The sequence below is a fragment of the Equus quagga genome, chromosome 8, assembly GCF_021613505.1.
Source record: "Equus quagga isolate Etosha38 chromosome 8, UCLA_HA_Equagga_1.0, whole genome shotgun sequence".
Lineage (NCBI taxonomy): Eukaryota > Metazoa > Chordata > Mammalia > Perissodactyla > Equidae > Equus > Equus quagga.
Genome location: NC_060274.1, coordinates 78251960 through 78276637, shown reverse-complemented (window position 1 = coordinate 78276637; position 24678 = coordinate 78251960). Strand labels below are relative to the sequence as shown.

The 24678-nt window shown below is 37.0% G+C and overlaps 1 protein-coding gene across 6 annotated transcripts in view; it reads right to left on the bottom strand.

Moving 5' to 3' along the window:
• Nucleotides 1-24678, bottom strand: part of DNAH11 (dynein axonemal heavy chain 11) — a 295116-nt gene that overhangs the window by 251004 nt on the left and 19434 nt on the right. For all 6 annotated transcript variants that reach the window (XR_006889759.1, XM_046669559.1, XM_046669561.1 and 3 more), the window contains exons 8-14: nt 23834-24001; nt 9641-9757; nt 5046-5183; nt 4610-4734; nt 3589-3784; nt 1118-1222; nt 573-965 (exon numbers count right to left, since the gene is read on the bottom strand). Coding sequence is in view for 5 of the 6 variants with exons in the window: in XM_046669559.1 (XP_046525515.1) it covers nt 573-965; nt 1118-1222; nt 3589-3784; nt 4610-4734; nt 5046-5183; nt 9641-9757; nt 23834-24001 (1242 nt within the window). In the remaining variant the exon portion in view is untranslated. The remainder of the gene's footprint in view (nt 1-572; nt 966-1117; nt 1223-3588; nt 3785-4609; nt 4735-5045; nt 5184-9640; nt 9758-23833; nt 24002-24678) is intronic.

Sequence of the window (24678 nt, the reverse complement as noted above, 5' to 3'; positions counted from 1 at the left end):
TTTCTCTATCTTCCCTGACTAGAATGTAAAATCCAAGAGACAACGAACTTTAGTTTGTTTGCTTTTATTTTTCTGCCTTCTGTTTTTTTTGTTTTGTTTTGTTTTTTCTGTCTTCTCTTAAATTGATAACTGGAATACTGTAACTGTTTTAAAAACTCAAATATTTGTTAAAAGGAGAGTAACTATTGTTGCTATCCTTAGGAGATGGTTGAGAGGGTTACATAAGATGATGTAAACAAGATGGCTGACACGTATAGGCATTGACAAACAGTGGTAGCTATTAACAGCACCCAAAAGAGGATGTAACTATGACAAAGACAAGGATCCTATCTCTAACCTTTCTGTTTCATCAAAATATCTCACATTCTAATCTCTTCACTCAGGAATGCAAATAGTGAACACTGTAGAAATTATAGGCACATAATGCAAATTCCTCCATTTTAGATGCTTAAAACCATAGAAAATGCTCTTTCAGGCCCAAAAAGAGTCCTACATGATTAGGTTAAATATTTTTGCTCTTTTCTAAATTAAATGAAAAGATCTATAAATTTCAAAACCTTATAAGCAATTACCTCTACCAAGCTGTGTATCTTGCGGCCATCTTCTTGAATTAGCCTGTATTTTTTAATAAACAAGTCACCCTTGTCCTCCAAGGTAAAGGCAGTCTCCCTCCTGTGCTCCCTCCTGGGAAGCAGCGTACACTCAGCCCAAGTCCTCATTGTCTGCTGGATCACGGTAACGTTGTTCTGTGTGTGCTCGACTCTGCGCTCCAACTCAGAGGTGGCTGTTTTCACCTTCTCGATGTATCCCCAGCAGTCATCCTGCCATGTCAGTGATGTCACAACTGCTTGTAGCTGCTCATCCAAAGCCCTCAGCTCATCTTCAATCAGAGGGTATTCAACTTCCAGAAGAGTTTGTTTCAACTTATTATATCCTTGCACAAGAAGTTCAAGATTTCCAATGTACTGAGCAAAGGAAACACCAAAACAAAAAGTGCCAAATTTATTAAAGCTACTCTCTCTCTTACAGGCATAAAAGTATCATGGGGCTACAGGTTAATAATTAAAACTCAAAATATTTCTACTCAAAATAAGCCCTAATATCTAAAAACACAAACCTTTAAAATAGTGTTTCTTTTTTTGAAGATAGCTAAGGCTGAATCCGGTATGTCAGATTTCTTCAACATCAAAAGGTATTTCACTTCTCTCAATACAGCCACTAGCTATTAAAAGAAAATCAAGGATTATTACATATTTTAAGAATATCATTCGGGGCCAGCTCATTGGTTAAGTTCGCGCGCTCTGCTTCAGCAGATGGGGGTTTGCTGTTTGGGATCGCGGGAGCGGATCTATACACTGCTCATCAAGCCATGCTGTGGCAGGCATCCCACATGTAAAATAGAGGACAATGGGCACAGATGTTAGCTCAGGGCCAATCTTCTTCTTCTTCAAAAAAGAATTGTTCTATTTTAACATAAGTTAAAATCAAAACACTCAAAATTTCACCCAGTGATTACTATATTTCCAAATTGTCAAGGTAAAGAGGCTTCATACACTTTCTAAAAGCAACAATCATACATTCCATATGATATAGAAGTAGAAATAACACAGGTTTAAATCATTGACTATGGCCCATTGGCAGACAAAGAACTCAAGCAAAAGACAGCAACATATGCACAGCAAGATCTGGAATGGAAGGCCATAATTGGACGCAGTCTTTTCCCAGTACCATTAGTTCTGTTATAATGCTTGTTTTGAAAAGACAAATTTGTTCCAACATGATTGATATACTAGGGAGCAATCTGAGCATACCACAAATTTTGTCTTTGCTTATCTGCAATTTCATCAGCAAGAAACCGTAGGTAAATGCTAAAAAAGTGCACCCGACTGAACTGAAAGGCTTAGGAGTATGCAAAACGCTCCTATGCACACAAATCAGACACCCATCAGGAACCCCAGTTCACACGTGTGTGATGAGCCATGCCCACCCACTCTGGTGGTACAACCTTCTGCCTGGTTTCAGATAACTCTCCTTCCATCACTTCACAGTGACGCAATCGCAACCCTTCCAACACCTACTTCCATGAGCAAACCTCAGGTCTTTGTAAAGCAAAAGTGTCACATACATTGTAGTATTTATGTAATACTTAATCATTTAAAATGTATAAAACTTTTCTGCTTTTCCTAAGTTCCCATTTTTTTAATGTATCACTGACAAAGTTTTTGAGTACTGGACCCCCAACCCCCATTTTCCCCATAAGCTCTGTACTTTTTATTGTGCAATCCTTCACAGTGCGGTGATTTTTAGGAATGCATATGTCACGTTGTAGCAGAACCGACAGTACCCCAAAATCACAGGTTCTAAGGAAAAGACCACACAACATGCTTAAGAAGGTAAATCAGCTGACTTCTTGGGTTGTCACTCCATAGGTTAACTAGTACAATATATTTTGTGCGTTCTTAATCCCTTCGGGTACAATCATAGGAATTCTCCCTAAAACATCTCAGGAATTTAGTTTCTATAAGTTGGTTTTATGAAATCAGAAGCAGAGGGAATCCTCAGTTCTCTAGGTCATGTATTTATGTACGCATGCTGAGACTTATAAACAAAACGAAGTGCTATTCTTTGTAATATTTTAGGGAAACAGATCAGAATTCCAGTGCAGATTATGACTACCAAATTGAGTGAGGCTAACTCTCCCACTTCTAGGCCCACATCAAGACTGCCACGAAAGACGGGGCGATCTTTACAAACGAATACATCATCTTCACTGTCTAAAAATTCAGCCAGATGTTTAACTAGTACTTTGTTTGTCATGGTAACTTACAAACAGATATTCTCATATGCTTGCCCTTTCCTGTAAAGCATATTTGTGTAAGTAAAGAAGAAAGCTTATTTTGTGCCTCCTACCTAGCAAGCTATCAGACTTAGAGATGGAATGTTTAAAACATATACATACCTATATATATCATAATTATCATGTATATATCACATATAGTACATTATATACAAATATATATACACACAAATATATGTAATAATCACTATTAAAGTTCGTACACTTTCATTATTACGTAACATACAATAAAACTGAGAAAATAAACATTCAGAAACCATATGAAATTTCTATTATGTGGTTTATTATGGGATAACAAAAGATCTGAACAATAAAGGTAATTTTCATCCTGGATATTACTTAACCGTTAATATTGCTTTTGGCATTTATATGTTGTTTTATGTGTTTTTTAAAATTGTTTTATAAAAATTACCATCAATTTCATGTATTCAAGCTTATTGTCCCTTTGAAGGAAATCACGACAAATCAAAATTTACCATTGTCCACTCAAAGCATGACAGGTCTCTCATTCCATACATCCTGTGGATTCCTCAAATCTTAACTCACATGACAAAGTTTTAATTAACTAAAAATACTGGTATATGTGTTATGAATATAATTCAAGCCAAAAACCTCTGATAAAAGACTAATGATTCCATCCACAAATAAAATATAAATGACTAGAAGTATCAGGAATATACTTATAATAAAAATGGCATCTACAAAACATTTTTAAAACATCACACTCCTACCTTTGGGTCAAAGTTGACAGCGAGAAGACCGTTTGTGGCACTGAATTTAACCAAGGGTTGATTCAAATTGAATTCACATATTTCATCCACGTTACTTTTCCATTCATTATAGATACGATTTTCAAATTGGTCTAGCAAAGTTGTCATTTCAACATACTTCTGATAAACTAAGGCATCATCAGGACTTCCCAAGAATCTGTAGGAATATGGTTTTTCTTTTATTTATATTAGACATATTTCAGCCTAACCAGTTTACAATAATGTGAAATACAGCAGAAAATATAATAAAATACACTATCAAACCCAGGAAGCGAAACAATAAAGGTCAAATATTGTTTATGAATCGTCTTTGCCTTAAAAGATATACTTATAAAACGAATGGAACTCCAAAGATTTTACTAAATTCCAATAGTAATGAGTTACCAATTCCTACAAAGAGAAAGGTACAAAAGTATCTGCAGGGGCCCGCCTGGTGGCACAGCGGTTAAGTGCGCATGTTCACTTCAGCGGCCCGGGGTTCGCCTGGTTCGGATTCCAGGTGCAGACATGGCACCACTTGACAACCCATGCTGTGGCAGGTGTCCCACATATAAAGCAGAGGAAGATGGGCATGGCTGTTAGCTCAGGGCCAGGATTCCTCAGCAAAAAGAGGAGGATTGGTGGCAGATGTTAGCTCAGGGCTAATCTTCCTCAAAAAAAAAAAAAAGTATCTGCAAAATGAAAGGAGTGCTAGTCACTGGAGAAAAGAAAAACCATAACAAAAAACTACATATTGTAGGTGAAATGGAAAAGTGAAAGGAAAAAAAGACCCAAAAACAGGGAAATACATGAAGATGATAGAGCCCTATTAAACATATTCCAAAACCATGGGGCTGAATCCTTCTCAATGAGCCCAGCCCAGGGAAAGAGTAAAGGCAGGCAATGACTCTTTTAAGTGCTAAAATAAGCAGCTTACGGCCCTATATAAAAACCACCTGTATAATTAGGCTAATTTTACCATGAAATAAGCCTAACTACTTACAGACACTGGAGAGATGCAAAGTTTGACCAGAGCATTCGAAGCCGTTCAAGGACCTCTTCAGCCCATTTGATATTTCCTGAGGTAAAGGGCATATTCTTGTTAAGAACTACATTTCCATGTTCAACCTGCAAATTAATATTTTGGTGAAGAGGAAGAAAGAGAACATTTAATCAGAGTGCATTGCCACCTTGTAAGCAACTGTTCGTTTTGGTAGTTTCACAGAACAAACACACGAAACTTTTGTGCTGAGTAACTTGATTAGTAGAAGAGTTATGTTCCTAAGGCAGGTTCTTCATCTCCATAAAGAAAATGAAATAAAAGCATAAAAATTTTAGTGCCCATATCTAATCTTTAGATATCATTAAATATAGTTCTACTTGATAGCATTACCCACAAAAATGAAACTGTGGACATGCTTAACTTTATCCCCACTTACCTGTTTCAGGTGTTCATTATACAATTGCTTACACATATCCAACTCGGCATTAAACATGTGCACTAGTGTGCTGTAATGCGGGCTGAAAATTTCCATGACAACTGGTTTCTCCAGAAAATTCCAAAATATGGTCAAAAGCTATAAAAATCAAAGTGAAGGAAAGGTTAAGAGCCATGAGTTTTTAATACAAATACTCAGCTCACTCTTTCCCCTATTAAACCTCTTAGTTGACTAGAGATAGAACAAAAATCTAGAACCCTGCAAATGTCCTGCAATGTCTCCACATCTAAAACATATTTTTGCATCTCCCTACGATTTCTATGCAACCAAGAAAGCAAATTCTAAGTAAATAATTTCCTCTCTTCAGCAGAAAATGAGAGGAGTCAGAAACAAACCACTATCTGTCAGCAATCCCTGACCGCAGCTAACACTCCTTCTGCCTGTTGGGCACCAGGAAATATTTTAGAAGATACTTTGCAGATATAAGAACAGAAGCGAGATTCATGTACTCGTTATTCGTTCTCCCCTCTTGCACATGTATTCTTTAGATATAAGAATATCCACATCAAGGACCTCTAGGTCACACCATTAATAATTATACTGGATGCATCAGTCACAGTGACTGTCCCGTTATGACCACCCGTGTTGCATACCACATGACCCAGCCATGCCCAACACAGTGGCCTGGGGCAGCAGTGGGGACCTATTCCACAGACAACCATCCACAGGCAGACAGTTCCTTCCACGTCAATGTCCCGGCTCAAACCAATGCCTCGAGCTGATTAGATTCTTTCTCAGAAAGAGAATCAAGCTGTGGCAGGCTGAACCTATGCCGCCAAAATTGTGAGAGAACAGAAACTTCTAGCAAGCAGAGGAAGCCAATGAGTAGAGAGACAGAAAACAGCAGACATGTGGACTGAAACAGGACCACATTGCCAGCAAGCAGAAGAGTGCAGGGCCCTCAAACTCCTCTCACTCAGTCCAGGGAGCCCCCAGATCCAAACCAACTTTCGCCACCAGTTTCCACAAGGCTTAGCTAGCTGGGCAGCCTAACCTTGGACTCCCATTAGCTTCCTGTCTTGTTTCTGGCCCCACATGGATTCTTCTAGCATAAGATGGTTTTCCTTACAAGCAAAAATTTAATTAAAATACATATTTTAATATAACCAATGTTCAGATACTGCTCTGTGCCAGGCACTACATTTTAACGGGCCTTAAAAATGCTGTTATCACATGCCCCAGATAAGGAAACTGAGTTATGGGGAGAGAGTAACTTGCCCAGATTCACACAGCCGGTGGCAGAGCTGGCGTCTGACATTCAGCAGCCTGCCATTGGGATCTGTGATTCCCTGGGCAACCTCTTATCTGCCAAGGAACCATTTAAGATTGTTATTTTGTTATTTGCTTATTTTGTATGGGCTTCATAAAATGTTAGTTATAAGGCCTGTTATACAGACATTTTCTTTGAAATAGAAGAGGATATCTCCCCGAAATAACTAATTACAATCAACATGGCAGAAAACCATATGCCAAGCTTTGTGCCTTGTTAGCAATGGGGCAAAAGAGAGCTTTGTCCTTCCTCTTGGGGAAATAATAGGTGTTCCCCCATACTTGTTTTCTTTAAAAAAACAGCTTCATTGTAAACATTTTCATAAACTACATTCGCTGAAAAAAAAAATCAACACAATGAAATAATTATACAAACTAAAATGTAAATCTAACCATCTCTGAGAGCCCAATTTAGACAAACACATTCTGGCTTTTTCTCTGGTAATACCAATTATAACTACTGTAAAAACTGCTAAATATTTTAAAATCTTCTTGGTTAGCTGCTATCTAGCAAAATGTAAATTATTAACTTTCTTCTCACAACCATTGTTTTGGTGAGTTAGGACTTCATGTTAAAATTGAAAAGTAAACATTGTCTCATGGATTTAACAAAGAAAGGTACTTCAGCAACAGCAAGGAAACACATTTATTTCATAACATCTTCTTTCAAACACTTATCCTATTGACCACAACTGAAACAATACCAGAAATGTTCTAGCTACATCACTCTGCCTACCTGGTATGCTTAGTGGGACTGAACTCCAAGGGCAAAAGAGGAAAGAGACAAGGAAAATATTCTTTGGGGGAGGGTGTAAAGCCAGAAAGTAGTAGTAAGACAAGTCTTAATCTTTTAAGAAGTATATATTATTATAATTTTTTAACATCACAAATATATAAAAAGTACCCTCCAGGGTGAGAATAAAGGTCATTTGAACCTCTTGCTTCCTTCTCATATTGGAACTAACAGAAAAGTATAGACGATGTCCTTCAGATCAATCCCCAAACATTCAAGACTGATTCCCATATATGCTTCTCTCCTAAATATGCCATTTGAGATCTGTAAGGTTTACCTTAATTTTTTTCTTCTCAGTTTCATTATGTAATATGGCTTTTCATAATGCCATTGCCACTGTTCAAAGTAGTAGATATTTATATTTTTCCTGGGTTTGTCTCTTTCAAAGATTTTTTTAATATAGTGCCACTTGAACCATATACACTTCACAATTTTATAGTTTTCAATGATACTATCTGAAGACTTTTCTAGACACTTTTTTGTCTTACACACTTCAGTCTATCTTCACATAGAGATATTGCATTTTAGAGAACCATCTATTAGTATTTTGTCTTGTTTTGTTGTGAGTGCCAACACTGTAGGGGTTGTACTAGTTCTATAATAAAGTAGAATCGTGCTTGATTCCAGCACCCTTCCTGGTCATGTCTTTGCCAAGAGCAGGCATTGAATCATGGTCTTCAGAGAATGGTCTGCAAATATTTATTCCCTGGGATACAACAGTAAATAGTCAGAGCTCATCATCCTACACCTATGGTAGAAATCATTTTCTCTCTAAATATACAACACGGTAACTTTTTCTTCTGCTAGTACTCTCCCTGCAGTTTACCCTTGGTGGGTCATTTCAGTACTGTGACAACCAGTCAGTGCTCCTAACCACAAGCAGTTAATAGGTACCTGATTTATTTAAGTTATTGCAGAAGGCAGTCTAGATATCACAAAAACTCCAAGATGACGTCCCACCTCTGCAGAGCCTACAGGGGCAAGGTCTCCTATTTTTCAGCAGACAAGGTACAAATATGTGGAAAGTTAAAGAAAAAAGTATATGACAATAAGGTAAGAGAGAAAATTGTTTAGAAAAAACTAACTGGCATGTGCTAAAATAGAATCCACATCAATGGTTGTGAGAAGCAAAGAAATTTGAGTTAGAAAAGGCAGGAGCCCTCTGTAATTGAGATTTCACTCTACATTCTTTCTCCCAGTTGTCTACAAAAGCACAAAAGTTGTTCCAGCAACAGAGAATATGACAGACTACTACGTAGCCGTTAAAAGCAATACTGTTGAATTCCACTACAAAAGCAAGAAAAATATGTCTGATTCATTGTTAAGTGAAAAAGGTTACAAGGACCAGAATATGATGGCATATTCTGAAATACGTATGCATAACTAGTCAAAGAAAAAGTAGCAGTAAAGATAATTTTTGAGAGAGAGGATTACAGGGGGTTTCACTTTATAACAACAGGCTATATATTTTAGCCAGCTGCATCTCAGTTTCATCCAAGACCTCTTAAAAGACTAAGAACTACTTGATCCTCATGAATTCTCATGTTAAAACGCTTGACTGAGGCCACAAAACACAAGCAGCTTCATGACCATCTGACCAACAATTTCGAAAGTCAAAATCAAACAAATATTTCACATAAAGTCTGTGTCGGTTATATTGTTTTGCACTGCCATTTTCTACGAATTGTGCCCAGGATTCTCTAGCTGTGTTTCTTCTGATATTGAAGCCTCGATTCCTCTTTGGGGATGTCACCTGAATTTACACTTGACTTGCAATTCTCTTCTTTGAAAATCAAGTTTCACACAGTGCCCTATTCCCTACGTTATAAGCTTTCCATCTGGGAGGACTATCAAGATGCTTTTATTTTATGTAACTCTGAATACCTATATATCATATTTCATCAATTCTATGACATTCTTTCACATTTTAACATCTCTGAAATTGGACTACATTATATAATCAATGGATTCATAATTTTCTGGCAGTATTTTTCTTTATTCATACACAAAATAATGGCATGTCTGATAATCAGACATCTTACACTTGATGAAATACAGCATATAAATTGCTATTTGTTTCAGCCAAAGTAATAAAGTAGGCAGGTGAGCCCAACATATGGAAACAATGGTAAAGAAATGAAATTCTTGAATTAACAGATAGTTTTCACTGTGGCTTAATTTTGAACCAATATTTTGTAGAGCTAAACTTGCTCTAAAGGTAATGAGAGCTAAAAGACTGTGAATGCAAGAAAAGATCAATAGTTCAATGTCCTAAAACTGACCTTGTCTGAAGTAAACTTCATTATTCATTAGTGCATCATTCAAAGCTTATAATTCAATGAGCTGAATACGAAGAGAATGTGACTAGTTAATAGTTTACCCGGATCAGAAAGGAATGTATTCACTCCCTTCATCTAACAGTCTAAATTATTCATTAGTAAAACATTTTTATGATACCTTCTTCAGCACTAACCTTAAATACAGCTTCTAAACCACTGCAGTTAAAGAAACCTTCACAAAGAATTGTCCCAAGCCTTCTGTCAAAATCCAAAATTCTGGACTTAAACACAACATAATCTCTTTCAAATTCCTGCAAAATTAAAAGTAAAATAGTAGTTTATAGGAAAGAATCCAACAGTGAAAATAGCAAATCACATAAGCATAACACCTCCCGCTGTTTCCCCCTCTCTCTCTGCATGAATTTATTTTTCATAGCAGGATTCTAGGGAAGATCAAGAAAAGTATCTCTTGGGGCTGACCTAGTGGCGTAGTTCATGGGTTTGGATCCCAGGCGCAGACCTACACACTGCTTGTCAAGCCATGCTATGGCAGCATCCCACATATAAAACAAGGAAGATTGGCACAGATGTTAGCTCAGGAGCAATCTTCCTCAAGCAAAAAGAGGAAAATTGGCAACAGATGTTAGCTCAGGGCCAATCTTCCTGACCAATAAAAAAAAAAGGGAGAGAGAAAGCTATATCTGACTGACTATTCAAGTGACAGCCTTATAGAAGCACTGAACATTTAGCACTGTCAGCCCAGGTTTTCATAATTCCACTGGCTCAGACCCCAACATCAGTACCTTGACTCACTAGTCTGTCCTTCTACCAATCCATTTTGATTATAAATGAAAAAGCAGTGCTTTTCAGAAAAGAAAAGAGAGAACCCATTCTCATTATAACTTTAGTAAATCTATAAATAGTAAGTTTTGTCTTGTTTTTCATGGAGCAGAAAACCTACCAGAAAACACTATTTCTTCAGGTGAGAACTAAAATCACAGATCTATAAGAAAGCATCATTAGCGACAGAGACGAAACAGAATACTCTTACATTTTCCCACTGTGTTATTAATAGGCAGTTAACAAACCCCGGTTTCCTCCTAACACATAAACACCCACTCCCATAATTAGAAAGAATGAAACAGTGAAAGATTAACTATCATCTGCATAGCATTGCAATCCACAGTCTATAGTGAAGAAGTTGCAGAAATTCAGAAACACTTTGGGCTTTCCAGGCAAACTATCCCTGGAGCGCATGCCACACATCTAACCTAATGACGTCCTCCACTACCTCCATAAATTGAGCCTACGTCTATTAATAGTAACAATAGTAATAATACTAACGACAGCTAACATTTATTCAGCTTTCTGTTCTAAAGTGCTTTACATTATTAACTCTATTCTCACAATAACATACAATGCAGATAACATTTTTTCCATTTTATAGACAAAAGAAACTCAGAGAAGTTAAATAATTTGCCCACAGTCAGACCATTGGTGAACGGGAGGACCAGAACTGAAAGCCAGGCAAACTGGCTCCACAGCCCACGCTCCAGCCATGATGTTTCTATGTTTCTATGAAGGCAGGCACCTTATGCTGCATTTAACGCACACTGACAACAGAGTGTAACAGCAAAGTTCTAGAGCGCTGTGTGTCACAGACCACAATGTTATACTTAGCATCAAGAGGAAGTCTCCAGTCCTCCTGAATTGAGTCAGACAGCCTCTTCATTCAAGGATCACTGACTTTCAAAAGGAAACACAGCTTCCCAACAAGTTGTAACATGCCTAACTTATCCCTCTTCTTGGTATGGCAACAAGGAACGTACAACTTAAGATCCTCAAACATTATTTGAACCCTTAGTAAATAAGTAACATCTGAGACAGGGAAAAATTGCTAATCTCCATCCTGAATAGCTCTCCCTCTCTCCCAAACTCTTTTCTCTCTCTTACTCACTCAACCCAATTCAGAACTGCTGGTGGCACCTCTCCCCTAGGAAGTCCCACAGATAATTCAGATTTATCTTGCACCAATCTGAACTCATTGTCTTCTCTATAAAGCAGCTCTTCTTTTTATATACCCTAGCATAAATTTCAGCAATCTCCTTGACCCCTTTCTTTCTTGGTCAAGTGCTATCAATCTTTTCTTGTAATCACCTCTCGAATGTGTCCACCATTCTCCATCACTCCAGGCATCACCCGGGTCCAGATCACCATTACCACTCACCTGGATTTCTGTTAACCACTTCCTAACTACTTTCTTTGCCTCTATTCTTGTTTCTCCAAATCATTCTCCAACTGCAGTCCTAAATAAGCTTTCTTAAACATAAACCTTATTATGTCACTCATTTTTAATCCTCCAATTCATCATCTCAATTCAGAACCCTTAATTTCTTAAGACAAAGTCTCAAAGTCTTATCCTCACCACAAGGCCCTATGTGATCTGTACCCTACTCACTGCTCTCAACCTTTCCCACACTCTCCCCCTTTCACACTTGAGGATCCAGCCACATCTGCCTTATCGCATGCTCTCCCTGTGTAATACAATTTTCTGCTAATCCCTTTCTCCTCACCTGCTTCATTTCTATTTATTTTTCAGTTCTATTTACCCTTCAGCTATTTTCTCAGTTTCCTTGTCACCTCCTCTTGGAAAGGGCCCTTCACAAATGCTCTCACAGCACTCCATAATTCTCACACCCCAGCACTGAGTACACTATGTAATTGACTACCTGGATTTTAAGCTCTGTGAGTGTAACGGCCAGGTTTATTTTTTTCACAGTTACAGTACCAACATTTAAGGGAGTTCCCAGCACACAACTGTTTCTCAATTAACCATTGAAGAATAAATAATATGTTAGTATTACTGAAGAATCATTATAAAATCTTTTCTATATTCTGAAAACTGCAAAAATGCCCTAATAAGTGACATGGGAAATTATTGAAGAGTTTTAGCTAGAGAAATGCCATGGTTTGACTCAGCTGCTAAAAAAGCACTCCAGCTCCTATGTGAAGAACAGACTCTAATAGAGCCAAGACAGGTGCTGAGGGAGCATGTTAGGGGCAAGTGCAATAATTCAGGGCAGAGATGAGATCTGGATATATCTTCAGGGTATATCTGACAGAACCTTGTGAGAAAAAGAGCGAGATCATGGAAGACTCCAAGGTTTTGCACTAAGCAGCCCATTATATATACCATTTAATCAGTTGCAGAAGACAAGGAAGAGTAGGTTTGGGGAGAGGCAAAGCAGGAGTTCGGTTTAGCACACTTACTTTGAGATGTCTATTAAATACTTAAGTGGAGATGTTGAGTAGGCAGCTGAATACAATGCTGTGTGTTTGGGAAGGAGGAAGGTCCTTCACCATTACGTTTAATGTGCTCTAGGCTTTTGGTAGATGCTCTTTATCAAGTTGAGGAAGTTCCCCTGTTCCTATTTCTGGGAGTTTTTATCATGAATGGTTGTTAAATTTGGCCAAATGATTTTTAGACATTGATTGACACAATCATGATGTTTTTCTTCTTTCATCTGTTGATATGGGGATTACGCTGATTTTCAAATAGTGAACCAGCCTTGTATTCCTAGAATAAACCCCACTTGGACATGGTGTTTAATTCTTCTTACATATGGTTGAATTCTATTTGCTAAAAATTTAAGGATTTTTATATTTATATTTATCAGGGATAATAGTTTGTACTTTTCCCTTTTCTGCATTATCTCGTCTGGCTTTGGTATCAGGGTAGTAACTACTAGCTTCATAAAACATATTGGGAAGTGTTCCCTCCTAGAAATAAAGGGAAGTGTTCCTTGTGTTCTGGAAGAGATTGTGTAGAATTGTTATTCATTCTTAAATATTTGGTAGAATTCTCCAGTGAAACAATCTGGGCCTGGACTATTCCTTTTTGGGAGGTTTTAACGACAAATCCAATTTGCTTAAAAGTTATAGTGTTACTCAAATTATCTATTTCACCCATCTCAGGAGGAAAAAATTAACTGTGTGTAATGATGGATGTCAACTAAACTTACTGTGATAATCATTTTGCAATATACACATATATCAAATCATTGTTATACACCTAAAACTAATGTAAAGCTAAACATCAATTACATCTCAAAACAAATTATTTCATATTGGGTGAGTTGTAGCAGTTCTGGTTTTTTGAGCAAATGGTCCATTTCATCTAAGTTGTCAAATTTACATGTGTGGAGGTTTTTTGTTTGTCTGTGGTTATTTCCTATTATTCTTTTAATGTCTTAAGAAGACGTAGTAATAGCTCATTTTATTCTTGATATTGGTAATTTCTCTTTTTTTTCTTTCTAGTCTTGCTAGAGGCTCTATCATTTCAAAGAACTAGCTGTTAGTTTCATTTGATTTTTCTCTTTTGTTTCCAATGTCAGTGATTACTGCTCTTTATTATTTCCTTCTTTCTGATTGCTCTGTGTCTATTTTGCTCTTCTTTTTCTAGGTTATTAGGGTGAAAACTTAGATTACTGATTTGAAAATTTCCTTTTTAATGCATGCATTTAGAGCCTAATTTCCCTCTCAGAACTGCTTTAGTTCCCACAAATTGATATATTTTCATTTTCACTTCATTCTCTATATTTTATTTCCCTTGAGACTACTTCTTTGATTCATGGAATATTTAGAAATGTACTATTTAGTTTCCAAATGTTTAGAGATGGTCCTGTTATGTTTCCATTACTGATTTCTAGTTTGATTTCACTGTCAAATAACACACACTGTATGATTTCAGATCTTTTACATTTGTTGAGGTTTGTCTTATGGCCTAAGATATGCCATATCATGGCACGTTTCACGAGAACTTGAAAAATATGAGTTCCGCTGTTGTTGCAGGGAGTATTTTATAAATGTTAATCGGATCCTCTTGGTTGATGGCATGAAGTTCTTCTCTATCTTTACTGATTTCCCATCCACTTGTTCTTTCAATTACTGAGAAGACAGCACTGAGGTCTCCACCTAGGATTGTGGATTTGTCTATTTTTCTTTTCAGTTCTACCAGTTTCTGAATCATATATTTTGCTGCTCTGTTGTTTGGTGCATACACCTTTAGAATTGCTAGGTCTTCTTGGTGGATTGACCCTTTTATTGTTATATAATGTCCCTCTCTGGTAATTTTTACTACGAAGTCTACTTTATCTGATATCGGCACAGCCAATACTGCTTTCCTTTGACTGTTTGTATCATGTCTTTTTCTGTCCTTTTACTTTTAATCTGCATATATGGTTATATTTGAAGTGAGTTTCTGGAAGAAAGTATATAGTTGGGTCATGTTTTTTAATCCACTCTTTTAATCTCTTTGCATTGGAATATTTAGGCCATTTACATTATTGCTATGTTAGGGCTTAAGTCTGCCCTTTTATTTTTTTGTTTTCAGTTCTCTCTTTTTTTCTTCTTTTTCTGTAACTCTAATTATTTGAATTATTTTAGAATTACATTTGATGTACCTATAGTGTTTTCAGTGTGTCTCTTTGTATTGCACCACATATTACATTACACATACATTAGTTATCAGCGTCTAATGTTGTGATCTTCCACCAGTTCAAGTAAAGTATGAAATCTTACCTCCCACAACCAATGAGTCAAGGAAGAAATCACAAGGGAAATTAAGAATACCTTGAGACAAATGGGAAAAAAAAACCCACCAAAATTTACGGGATGCAACAGAAGCAGTGCTGAGAGGAAAAATTTATAGTTGTAAACACATACATTAAAAAAGAAAAAAAGATATCAGATGAATAACCTAACTTTACACCTTAAGGGAGCTGAAAAAGAGCAAACTAATCCCAAAGCTAGCAGAAGGAAGGAAACAATAAAAATTAGAGATAAATGAAATAGGCAATAGAAAAATAGTGAAAAGAAAAAAACCCAAAAGTTGGTTCTTCGAAAAGATCAATGAAATTGACAAACATTTAACTAGATTGACTAAGGAAAAAAGAGAAGACTCAAATTACTAAAATGAAAGCTTGGATACTACTACCAATTTTACAGAAATACAAAGGATTATAAAAACGTACTATGAACGATTATACACTAAATTGCAAATCATATATGAAATGGACAAATTCATAGAAACACACAATCTACCAAGGCTGAATCATGAAGAAATAGAAAATCTGAATAAACCTGTGAACTAGTAAGGAGATTGAATCAGTCATCAAAAACCTTCCAACAAAGGAAAGCCCAGGACCAGATGGCTTCACTAGTGAATATCATCAAACATTTGAAGAATTAACACCAATCTTTCTCAAACTGTTTCAAAAAACTTAAGAAGAACCATTTCCTAACTCATTCTATAAGGCAAACATTGCCTGATACCAAAGCCAGATAAAGATACCACAAGAAGAGAAAACTGCAGGCCAGTATCCTTCATAAATAATGATGCAAATAAATAAATAATGATGCAAACACTCTCAATGAAAATTAGTAGACAAAATCTAGCAGTATATTAAAAGGATTATACACCATGACCAAGTGAGTTTATATAGAATATAAGGATGGCAAATGAAAAATCAATGTAATACATCACACTAACAGAATGAAGGGGAAAAAAACGGCCACATGATCACATCAACTGGTGCAGAAGAAAACATTACAAAATTCAACATCCTTTCATGATAAAAACACTCAATAAAGTAGGAATAGAAGGAAACTTCCATAACCTGATAAAGACCATCCATGAAAAACCCACATCTAACATCCTACTCAATGGTAAAAGACTAAAAGCTTTTCCCCTAAGATCAGAAACAAGACAAGAATGCCTGCTTTCACCACTTCTATACTAGCCAGAGCAATTAGGTAAAAAAAAAGAAAAAAGAAAGAAAGAAAGAAAAGGCATCCAAATTGGAAAAGAAGAAGGAAAATGATCTCTGTTAACAGATGACATGATTTTATGTGTAGGGAACCCTAAGGATTCTGCACCCCCTCAAAAAAACTATTAGAGGTAATAAATTCAGCAAAGTTGCAGGATGCAAAATCAATACACAAAAAGTCAGCTGCATTTCTAGACATTAGTGATGAACAATAAAGCTGAACCCTTACCTTACAAGATACATAAAAATTAACTCAAAATGGATCAAAAAACTAAATACAAGAGCTACAAGTATAAAACTCGTAGAAGAAAATACTGGAGAAAATTATGAGATTGCATTTGGCAGTCAATTATTGGAGATGACACTGAAAGCATAGGCAACAAAAAAAATAGATACGTTTGACTTCAACAAAATTAAAAACTTTTTAGCATCAAAGGACACTATCAAGAGAATGAAAAAACAAACCATAGAATGGGAGAAACTATCTGTAAATCATGAATCTGATAAGGGAATAATGTCCAGAATATGTAAAGAGAACTCCTACAACTCAAGAGAACACAATTCAGAAATGGGCAAAAGACTTGAACAGACATTTCTCAGCAAAGAGATAAACATGGCCAATAAACACTAAAAGATGATCAACATCACCAATCATTAGGGAAATGCAAATCAAACCACAACGAGATATCACTTTACAGCCATTAGGACGGCTATTATCAAAAAAAAAAAAATGAAAAAAGAAAAAGAACAAATGTTGGTGAAGATGTGATGACACTGGAATCCTGCATTGCTGGTGGGAAGGAAAAATAGTTCAACCACTATGGAAATCCATATGGAAATTTCTCAAGAAATTAAACATAGAATTACCATATGATCCACTAATTCTAATCCTAGCTATATACCCAAAAGAAGTGAAAGCACGGACTCAAGCAGATACTTGTACACTAGTGTTCATAGAATGATTATTCAGAGTAGCCAAAAGGTGGAAACAACCCAAGTATCCATCAACAAATGAATAAACAAAATGCAGTATATACATACAATGGATTATTTAGCCTTAAAAAGGAATGAAATTCTGACACATGCTACAATATGAATGAACCTTGAAGACATTATGCCAAGTGAAAATAAAACCAGACACGAGAAAACAAATATTGTTTGGGTCCACTTATATGAGGTAGCTAAAATAAATTCATACAGAGAGAAAGTAGAACAGAGATTACGAGGGCCTAAAAGGACAGGGTAATAGAGAGTTATCATTTAATGGGTACAGAGTTTTTGTTTGGGATGAAGTGGATAGTAGCGACAGTTGTACAATATTGTGGATACACTTAATGCCACTGAATTTTACACTTAAAAATGGGTTAAATGGTAAATTTTATGTAAAATACATTTCACTACAATTTTCAAAAAGGTAAAAAAAGAGGGGCTGGCCCCGTGGCGGAGTGGTTAAGTTCGCACACTCCGCTGCAGGCGGCCCAGTGTTTCGTTGGTTCGAATCCTGGGCGCAGACATGGCACCGCTCATCAAACCATGCTGAGGCAGCGTCCCACATGCCACAACTGGAAGGACCCACAATGAAGAATATACAACTATGTACCGGGGGGCTTTGGGGAGAAAAAGGAAAAAAATAAAGTCTAAAAAAAAAAATTATAAAAAAAAGGTAAAAAAAGAAAAACCTTATCTCTACTTTGATCCCTTTATTCTCTTCCATTTATAAAATAATGGTCTTAAATATTTTCTGTACATAAGTTTAGAGTCACGGTGTCATAATTTTTGTTTCCTCCATTAAACAAATTTAGAAAACTCAAGAGGAGGAGGAAAGTCTATTGTATTGACAGATATTTTTGCTTACCATATTGTTCCTGGTGCTCCAAGGTTTCCTCTTTTATCATTTCCTTTCTATATTGAGGGTTACTCTACTGGAACAAATCTCCTAGTTTTTGCTCATCTGAGAATTTCTTGATTTCCCCTTTATTCCTGAAGGGTATTATTCAATGGGTAGAGAATTCTGAGTTAACAGTTCTTTTCTTTCAGCACTTAAAAAATATTTTGCCATTTCCTTCTGGTGACCTTGATTTTTTATAAGGGATCCATTGTCATTGAAGTCATTTTTCCCTTTAGCTAAGCTATCATTTCCCTCTCACTACTTTCAAGATTTCTTCTTTGTGTTCAGTTTTCAGAACTTTATTTATGATGAGTCTTGGCATAGATTTCTCTGGGTTTATTCTTGGGTTTATCTTTCTGCTGTTGATTTCTAATTTCCTCTTGAACCTGTAAGTATGTGTGTCTTGCCAAATTTAGGAAGTTTTCAGCCATTATTTCTTTGAGGTTTCAGCCTCACAGTCTTTCTCCTCTCTTTTTGCAACTCCAAGAACATGAATGCTAGGCTGTTAGTGTCACAAGGCCCTGAGGCTCTGTTCATTTTGTTTCAGTCTATGTTCTCTTTATTGTTCAGACTGAGTGGTTTCCATTGCTACGTCTTCTAGTTCACTGATTCTTTCCTTTATCCCTCCATTCTGCCATTGTACCAAATCATTGTGCTTTGTATTTTTGTTATATTTTTCAGTGCTGAAATTCCCATTTGTTCTTTATATCTTCTACTTCTTTACTGAGGCTTTCTATTTTTTCATTTGTTTCAAATATGTTCACAATTGCTTGTCGAAGCATTTTTAGCATGGCTCTTTAAAATCTTCGTCAGGTAATTCTAACAACTCTGTCGTCTCAATGTTGGCATCTATCAGTTGTCTTTTTTCATTCAGTTGAGATCTTCCTTGTTCTTGGTATAATGAATGATTTTTCTACTGACTCTGGACATTTTCATATTATGTTACAAGACTTTGGATCTTATAACCTTCAGTTTTTGATAGCTTTCTTGGATATTGCTGCAGCCTCATCACTGTCAGGTGGAGACAGAAGTCCACGTTCTCCACTCAGCATCCATTAAAACCTAAGTGAAGAGCTCCTTGTCATGGCTGGGTACTCCAGTTCCCCATGTGGTCTCCATGGATGTGACAGTGCAGGTAACCTGGTTACCACCTGGCCATGTTGCAAGTCCAGACTCTCCACTAGGCTTCCTCTGACCCTACCCCAGCATAGTAAAAATGCTGCTGGGTAAGGAAAGAAATCTTGAATTCCATGTGGTCTCCACTAACACCACAGAGAGTGAGCTCATCATTAGCTGGTGGGGATGAAAATCATAGCTCCCTACTTGGTCATCACTGAGACCACTCCAGTAGAGTTGGGGACTGGGATACCTTGTTACAGACTGGGTGTAAGTCTAGGCTCCTCATTCAGTCTTTGCTGACATGGACGGGGTAGGACACAGTTTCTTCTGTGGTGTTTAGCTAAACTAGAGAGATTATGGTCTACAAATTTTGTCTTGCTAGGCTACTCCTTTCTTGAGATCAGGTTTTATTGGGGATTTTTCTGTCTGTGCCCATTGGTGTTTCCAGGTTGCCAGTGTCTTCAGCTCCAAGTCTGGTTTATCTCAGGCAACAAGGAAATTCAAGGAACTCATCACCATGTTGTCTTTTGGGTCCCAAGGTCCCTAGCTGATCTGCCTTCTTTTCACCTTTCAGAGTTTTCTTATGCTTGTTTTCTATAGAGTGACCAGTGTTTTAGTTGCACTTAGTGAGAGGAATAGGGAAAAGTACATTTACTTCATCTTCCCAGAAGCAGAAGTTTCTAAGTAATTTTTAAAGAATGACAAGTACTATCTATTTTTAAACGTTATTTAAAGTAGATAAATTCAAAGGAATAATATGCAATTGTTAAAAAAAAGCAGGCAATGCTATTGGAGTGATACAGAATGACTGCTAAAATACATTAAGTGACAAAGCAAGGCATAAACGACATGCAGAGGATGCTATTTGTGCAAAAACAGAATACAAAAGAATACATACATGTATATGCTAGTACAGGCACCAAACATCTCTGAAACATTATACAAAAAATTCATCATGGTAGAGGCCTTTGGGGAGTAAAAATGGAAGACAAGTGAAAAGGAAATTGGGTAAGAAGAAGGGGACTAAATTTTTGCATATGTTACCTTTCCAGAAGAATAAATAATGTTTTTAAACAAATTTTATCTTGAAAAATAAGCAAGACGACATATGAAAATCCTGTAGATGACTAATAAGAAATTTATATAGCTAAAATTAGAAAACGCTACATATAATAATAGCAAAAGAATGAATACTTCAGTAGACTGGAACAGAACAGAGGACTAATTGTAGGAACTGGAATACAACCTAGTATCAATTACCCAAATAACTACTTTCAAAATATATTTTAATCCTGACACAATGGCAAGCTAGATACCTGGATCGATTTTCCTACAAAAAAAGGAACACAGACACAGCATCTCAGATCACTCCACTCAGGGCACAGGTCCTCAGGGAGTTCCTCCAATTGCCTCAGATGAACTTATTCCCTTCATTTCAATGGGGCTGCAACAAGGGAGATAAAGACTACAGAGGTGGAGTGGCACAGCGAAAAGAGTGCTGGGCTGGGGTTGCGAGTTCCGGATTGGAATCTCTGTTCCACTCCCTGGGAACTGTGTAATCTCAGGTCATTTACTTTACTGCATCAGCCTAGGAGGTCACTCTGAGGGTTATAGTGAAAACTCAGCAGACGTGTGTGAAGGTTTGCCCTATAACGCCTGGCGCCCAGCACTTGCTCAGTAAATATGAATGGACTCTGAGCAACAGGGACTAAGTGGAGCCAAGGGGTTCCTCTCAAGAGGAGAGTAGAAGCCATCCTTGTTTAGTTATCCAGCGAATTTTATTTAATCAAGTAACACCTCAGAACGTCAGCAAAGCAAAGCTGCTGAGCCTAAAGTCACCTGACAAGCTGTTAAACTTAAACTGAGCTGTTAAACAATTAAGAAAGCAAGTCTCTTAGTAAGTTTGATATTATAATACAATTTTGTTGTCTATATTCACTAATAGCAAACTTACTAAGAGACTAGAACTTAATGATTCTAACCACTAAAAAGAAAGGATAATTACGTACCGTGATAGAGGTGCTAATTATTGCTACAATGGCAATCATTAACAATGTATAAGTGTATCAAATGAACATGTACGTCTCACATTTGCAGTGTTATACGTCAGATATATTGCAATTAAAAACATAAACAGAAAGCAAGTCTCTCCCCATAATTGTCTAGATCTCAAACAGTCCTGTGGGAAGAAGTCAACGAAAATACCTAAAGTGACCTTTCCATTCAACATGAATAATTGAGAAACCCAAGAACATTTTTACGGATACACCTGAGAAAATCCCCACGTTCTGTAAATGGTCCAGAGTGGCAGACCTTTCGCCACACTAACAAAGGCTCCCAGCCTGATTAATAGGCTTGAGATTATTGAAAAGAGAGAAATAATATCATTTCCACAAGCAAATTACTAGTAATTATTTCTTTAATTTACTGGAACATATTTAAACCATTTTTATGCCAGAGTGCAGGAGGCTGATCATGAAACACTCGACTGTTCTGTTAGCCCTAGTGTATCATCAACAGGGACCAGGAAATGCATTAGGTCGTATGCGGTAGGAAGGGAAGGGCACGGCGGTGGGCATGTGTCATGGGGATCCACCTGCGTGAATATACTAGCTTGGAAGTAACTTGCTAAAATAATGTCTCATGAAAATTACCAACTGATTTCATCATAAAAATCAGAGTACAATTGGGGCTGGCCCCGTGGCCGAGTGGTTAAGTTCGCGCACTCCGCTGCAGGCGGCCCAGTGTTTCATTGGTTGGAATCCTGGGCGCGGACATGGCACTGCTCATCAAACCATGCTGAGGCAGCGTCCCACATGCCACAACTAGAAGGACCCACAATGAAGAATATACAACTATGTACCAGGGTGCTTTGGGGAGAAAAAGGAAAAAAATAAAATCTTTAAAAAAAAAATCAGAGTACAATGAACTCAGCTAAAAAGCACCAAAATTAACAGCTTATTAAGAAAAAAATATACAATCATTGCAATATTCTGAGCCAATATTGATAACCAGGATACGTTCAGAAAAACCAAAGTTCTTCTTCAACATAAGCATACCAATTAAGTAAACTTTTACTTAATTCATGTTTTGATTTCAAGGAATGCCCAAAGTGAAGGTGCTTCTAGACTCTATCCTAAGGCAAGATAACCAGAAAGGAAAAGGAAGGGGGACTTCAAGGGCAGGTTATTGATGTCTCCACCCCAGATGTGGAGATCGGAGGTCAGCCTTGCTCATTTTCTTTGCAAAACAAATGGGACTCCAAAATACTAAATACCAAAATACAGATACCATGCAAATATATGTCAAGAGCAAATGAATTTTCTATTCCTACATGTTGTGACTGTGCCGGCTGTGGGCAGACAAAGGGATAAATTCAGGATCTTTGGCATTGCTAAAGTAGTGACATCAGCTAAATCTAGCCATGTTATCCAACTCTGGTACTCCAAAAACCTGCCAGGTTTTATAATCACAAGGAAATCAAGACTCTGTGCTACTCAAATGCACCTGAGGATCCCGTGCATGCTGAGTCTCACATTCCTCCACTCAGCTGCTCAGGAGAGCCAAGTCAAGTCCCCCGTGGAGTCCCATTCCATCCACATTCACCGAATGCCCAAGGGCCAGACATCTTGCCAGGCTCTGGGGATGATCCCAGGCTCTTAATCACCATGGTCCTACGTTCCTCCTACTTCTCCACAAGTTAGCAGGACCCACAATGGCTGTGTCCTCTTCCCGTTAACTCCACTGCCCATAGCTGACTAAGTTTGCCGACCATGTCCTTCCAAGGCTAACACACTGCACTTGTACATTTCAAAGAATCGATCATGTGGTCACATGTAAACAGAATAGTGAATAAATTCACATTCATATAAAACAATGAAGATGAGAGCTAAATCTCTCATGTTTTTCTGTACCCAGGCTTCCCCGTTCTTCGCAAACCACTAAAATGAAGCTATTTTTATCCTAGCACTACAGGAATGCTCACAGGTAACTCCCTGGTTACTAACATGCCGACGGTGACAGAAAACAGAAGCAGCTTCAATCTGCAAGCTGCCCCCTATTTTCTTGAGGTTGAAATTATGAAACTATATATATAGCTCTAAAGAATAACAATTAAAAAACATGAGAGACAACACACATGTTAATATGTGGATGGAATGGGATGAAACGAAATGTTCAACTAGACCAAAAAATTATCCAGTGATTCGGGAAAGGCTAAAACACACTAGTTACACGGATACCAGAAAATCAGATCAAAATGAATTAACGTGGAAAGTTCCTTTCCAATATACATAAACAAGAAACAAATCCAGACTGAAGTCCACTGTTCTAATAGAAACAGTTCTAAATATTCTGAACTTCAAAATGAAAAAGCCTAAGTTCTGGTCCCTGATCTACCACTAAGCAGATAAGAGACTGCAGGCAAGTCATTTAATCTCATTCATCCTTGAGAGTATAGACTGGATGCTACCCATTATAGCTGTGACCATTGTTCTTTCCAGATGTAAAATTATAGGATTCTATGAAACGAAAATGCAAAGGTATAATATTACCATGTTATTATAATCAGATGGGTCATAAGTGCTCTGTTTAAAAACTTTAGAGAGTTCCGTAAATTCTTCACTCATCTCATGGATTTGTCCATTTAAAATTGCTCCCTTGGTACCGCCAAATTCAAGTCTTTCCAGCTTTTCAAATTCCAATATGGTGACAAAGATATCCTTTGTAAAAACATAGGACCATAAAGATCTTTCCACCATCTCAAGCAGGAAAAGAACATATTAGTTTCAAAGAACATTTTCAAACATTCAAAATCAGTGAGTTAACTGACACTTACATGACGGAAAATAAAGTGTGATTTAATTAAACAAAGTTACTGCCCATTTTCAAAATCATACTCTGATTTTCATATTTACTGAGAATTTTCTAGCAGTGCAGGAAACATCTACTCTGCAACAGCTAAACACATGACTGCCTAATTTTATATCCTTCTAACCATAAGTCAGATCCCCAGGTACGATCCCAAACTCCTATTTTCAGCCCCTTGCACTGTGCAGTGAATCAGCTCCCTTATTGAAAGAGAATGTAAGGGACTGTCGTGAAAGGGTGACAAGCTGCCTGTAGTTAGGCATTTAGCATTTACACTTGAAGAGGCATTTGGGCTGATTAGATGATGAGAATTTTCAAAACATAAAGCTCTAATTTTTAATAAAATTCAACAAATCTTATATTAACAAAAAAGTCCAAACTTGCTAGAAAGAGCTTTACAAAGAAAATAAGGCAGGGTCACTAGTTAAAACTTTTTCTGAAAACCTTAGCCAGTTGGCTACATACAAATATGTGTTTGAATGTGTGTATATATGTGTTCATTCAATGTTTGGTTTTTAGGTATTAAAAC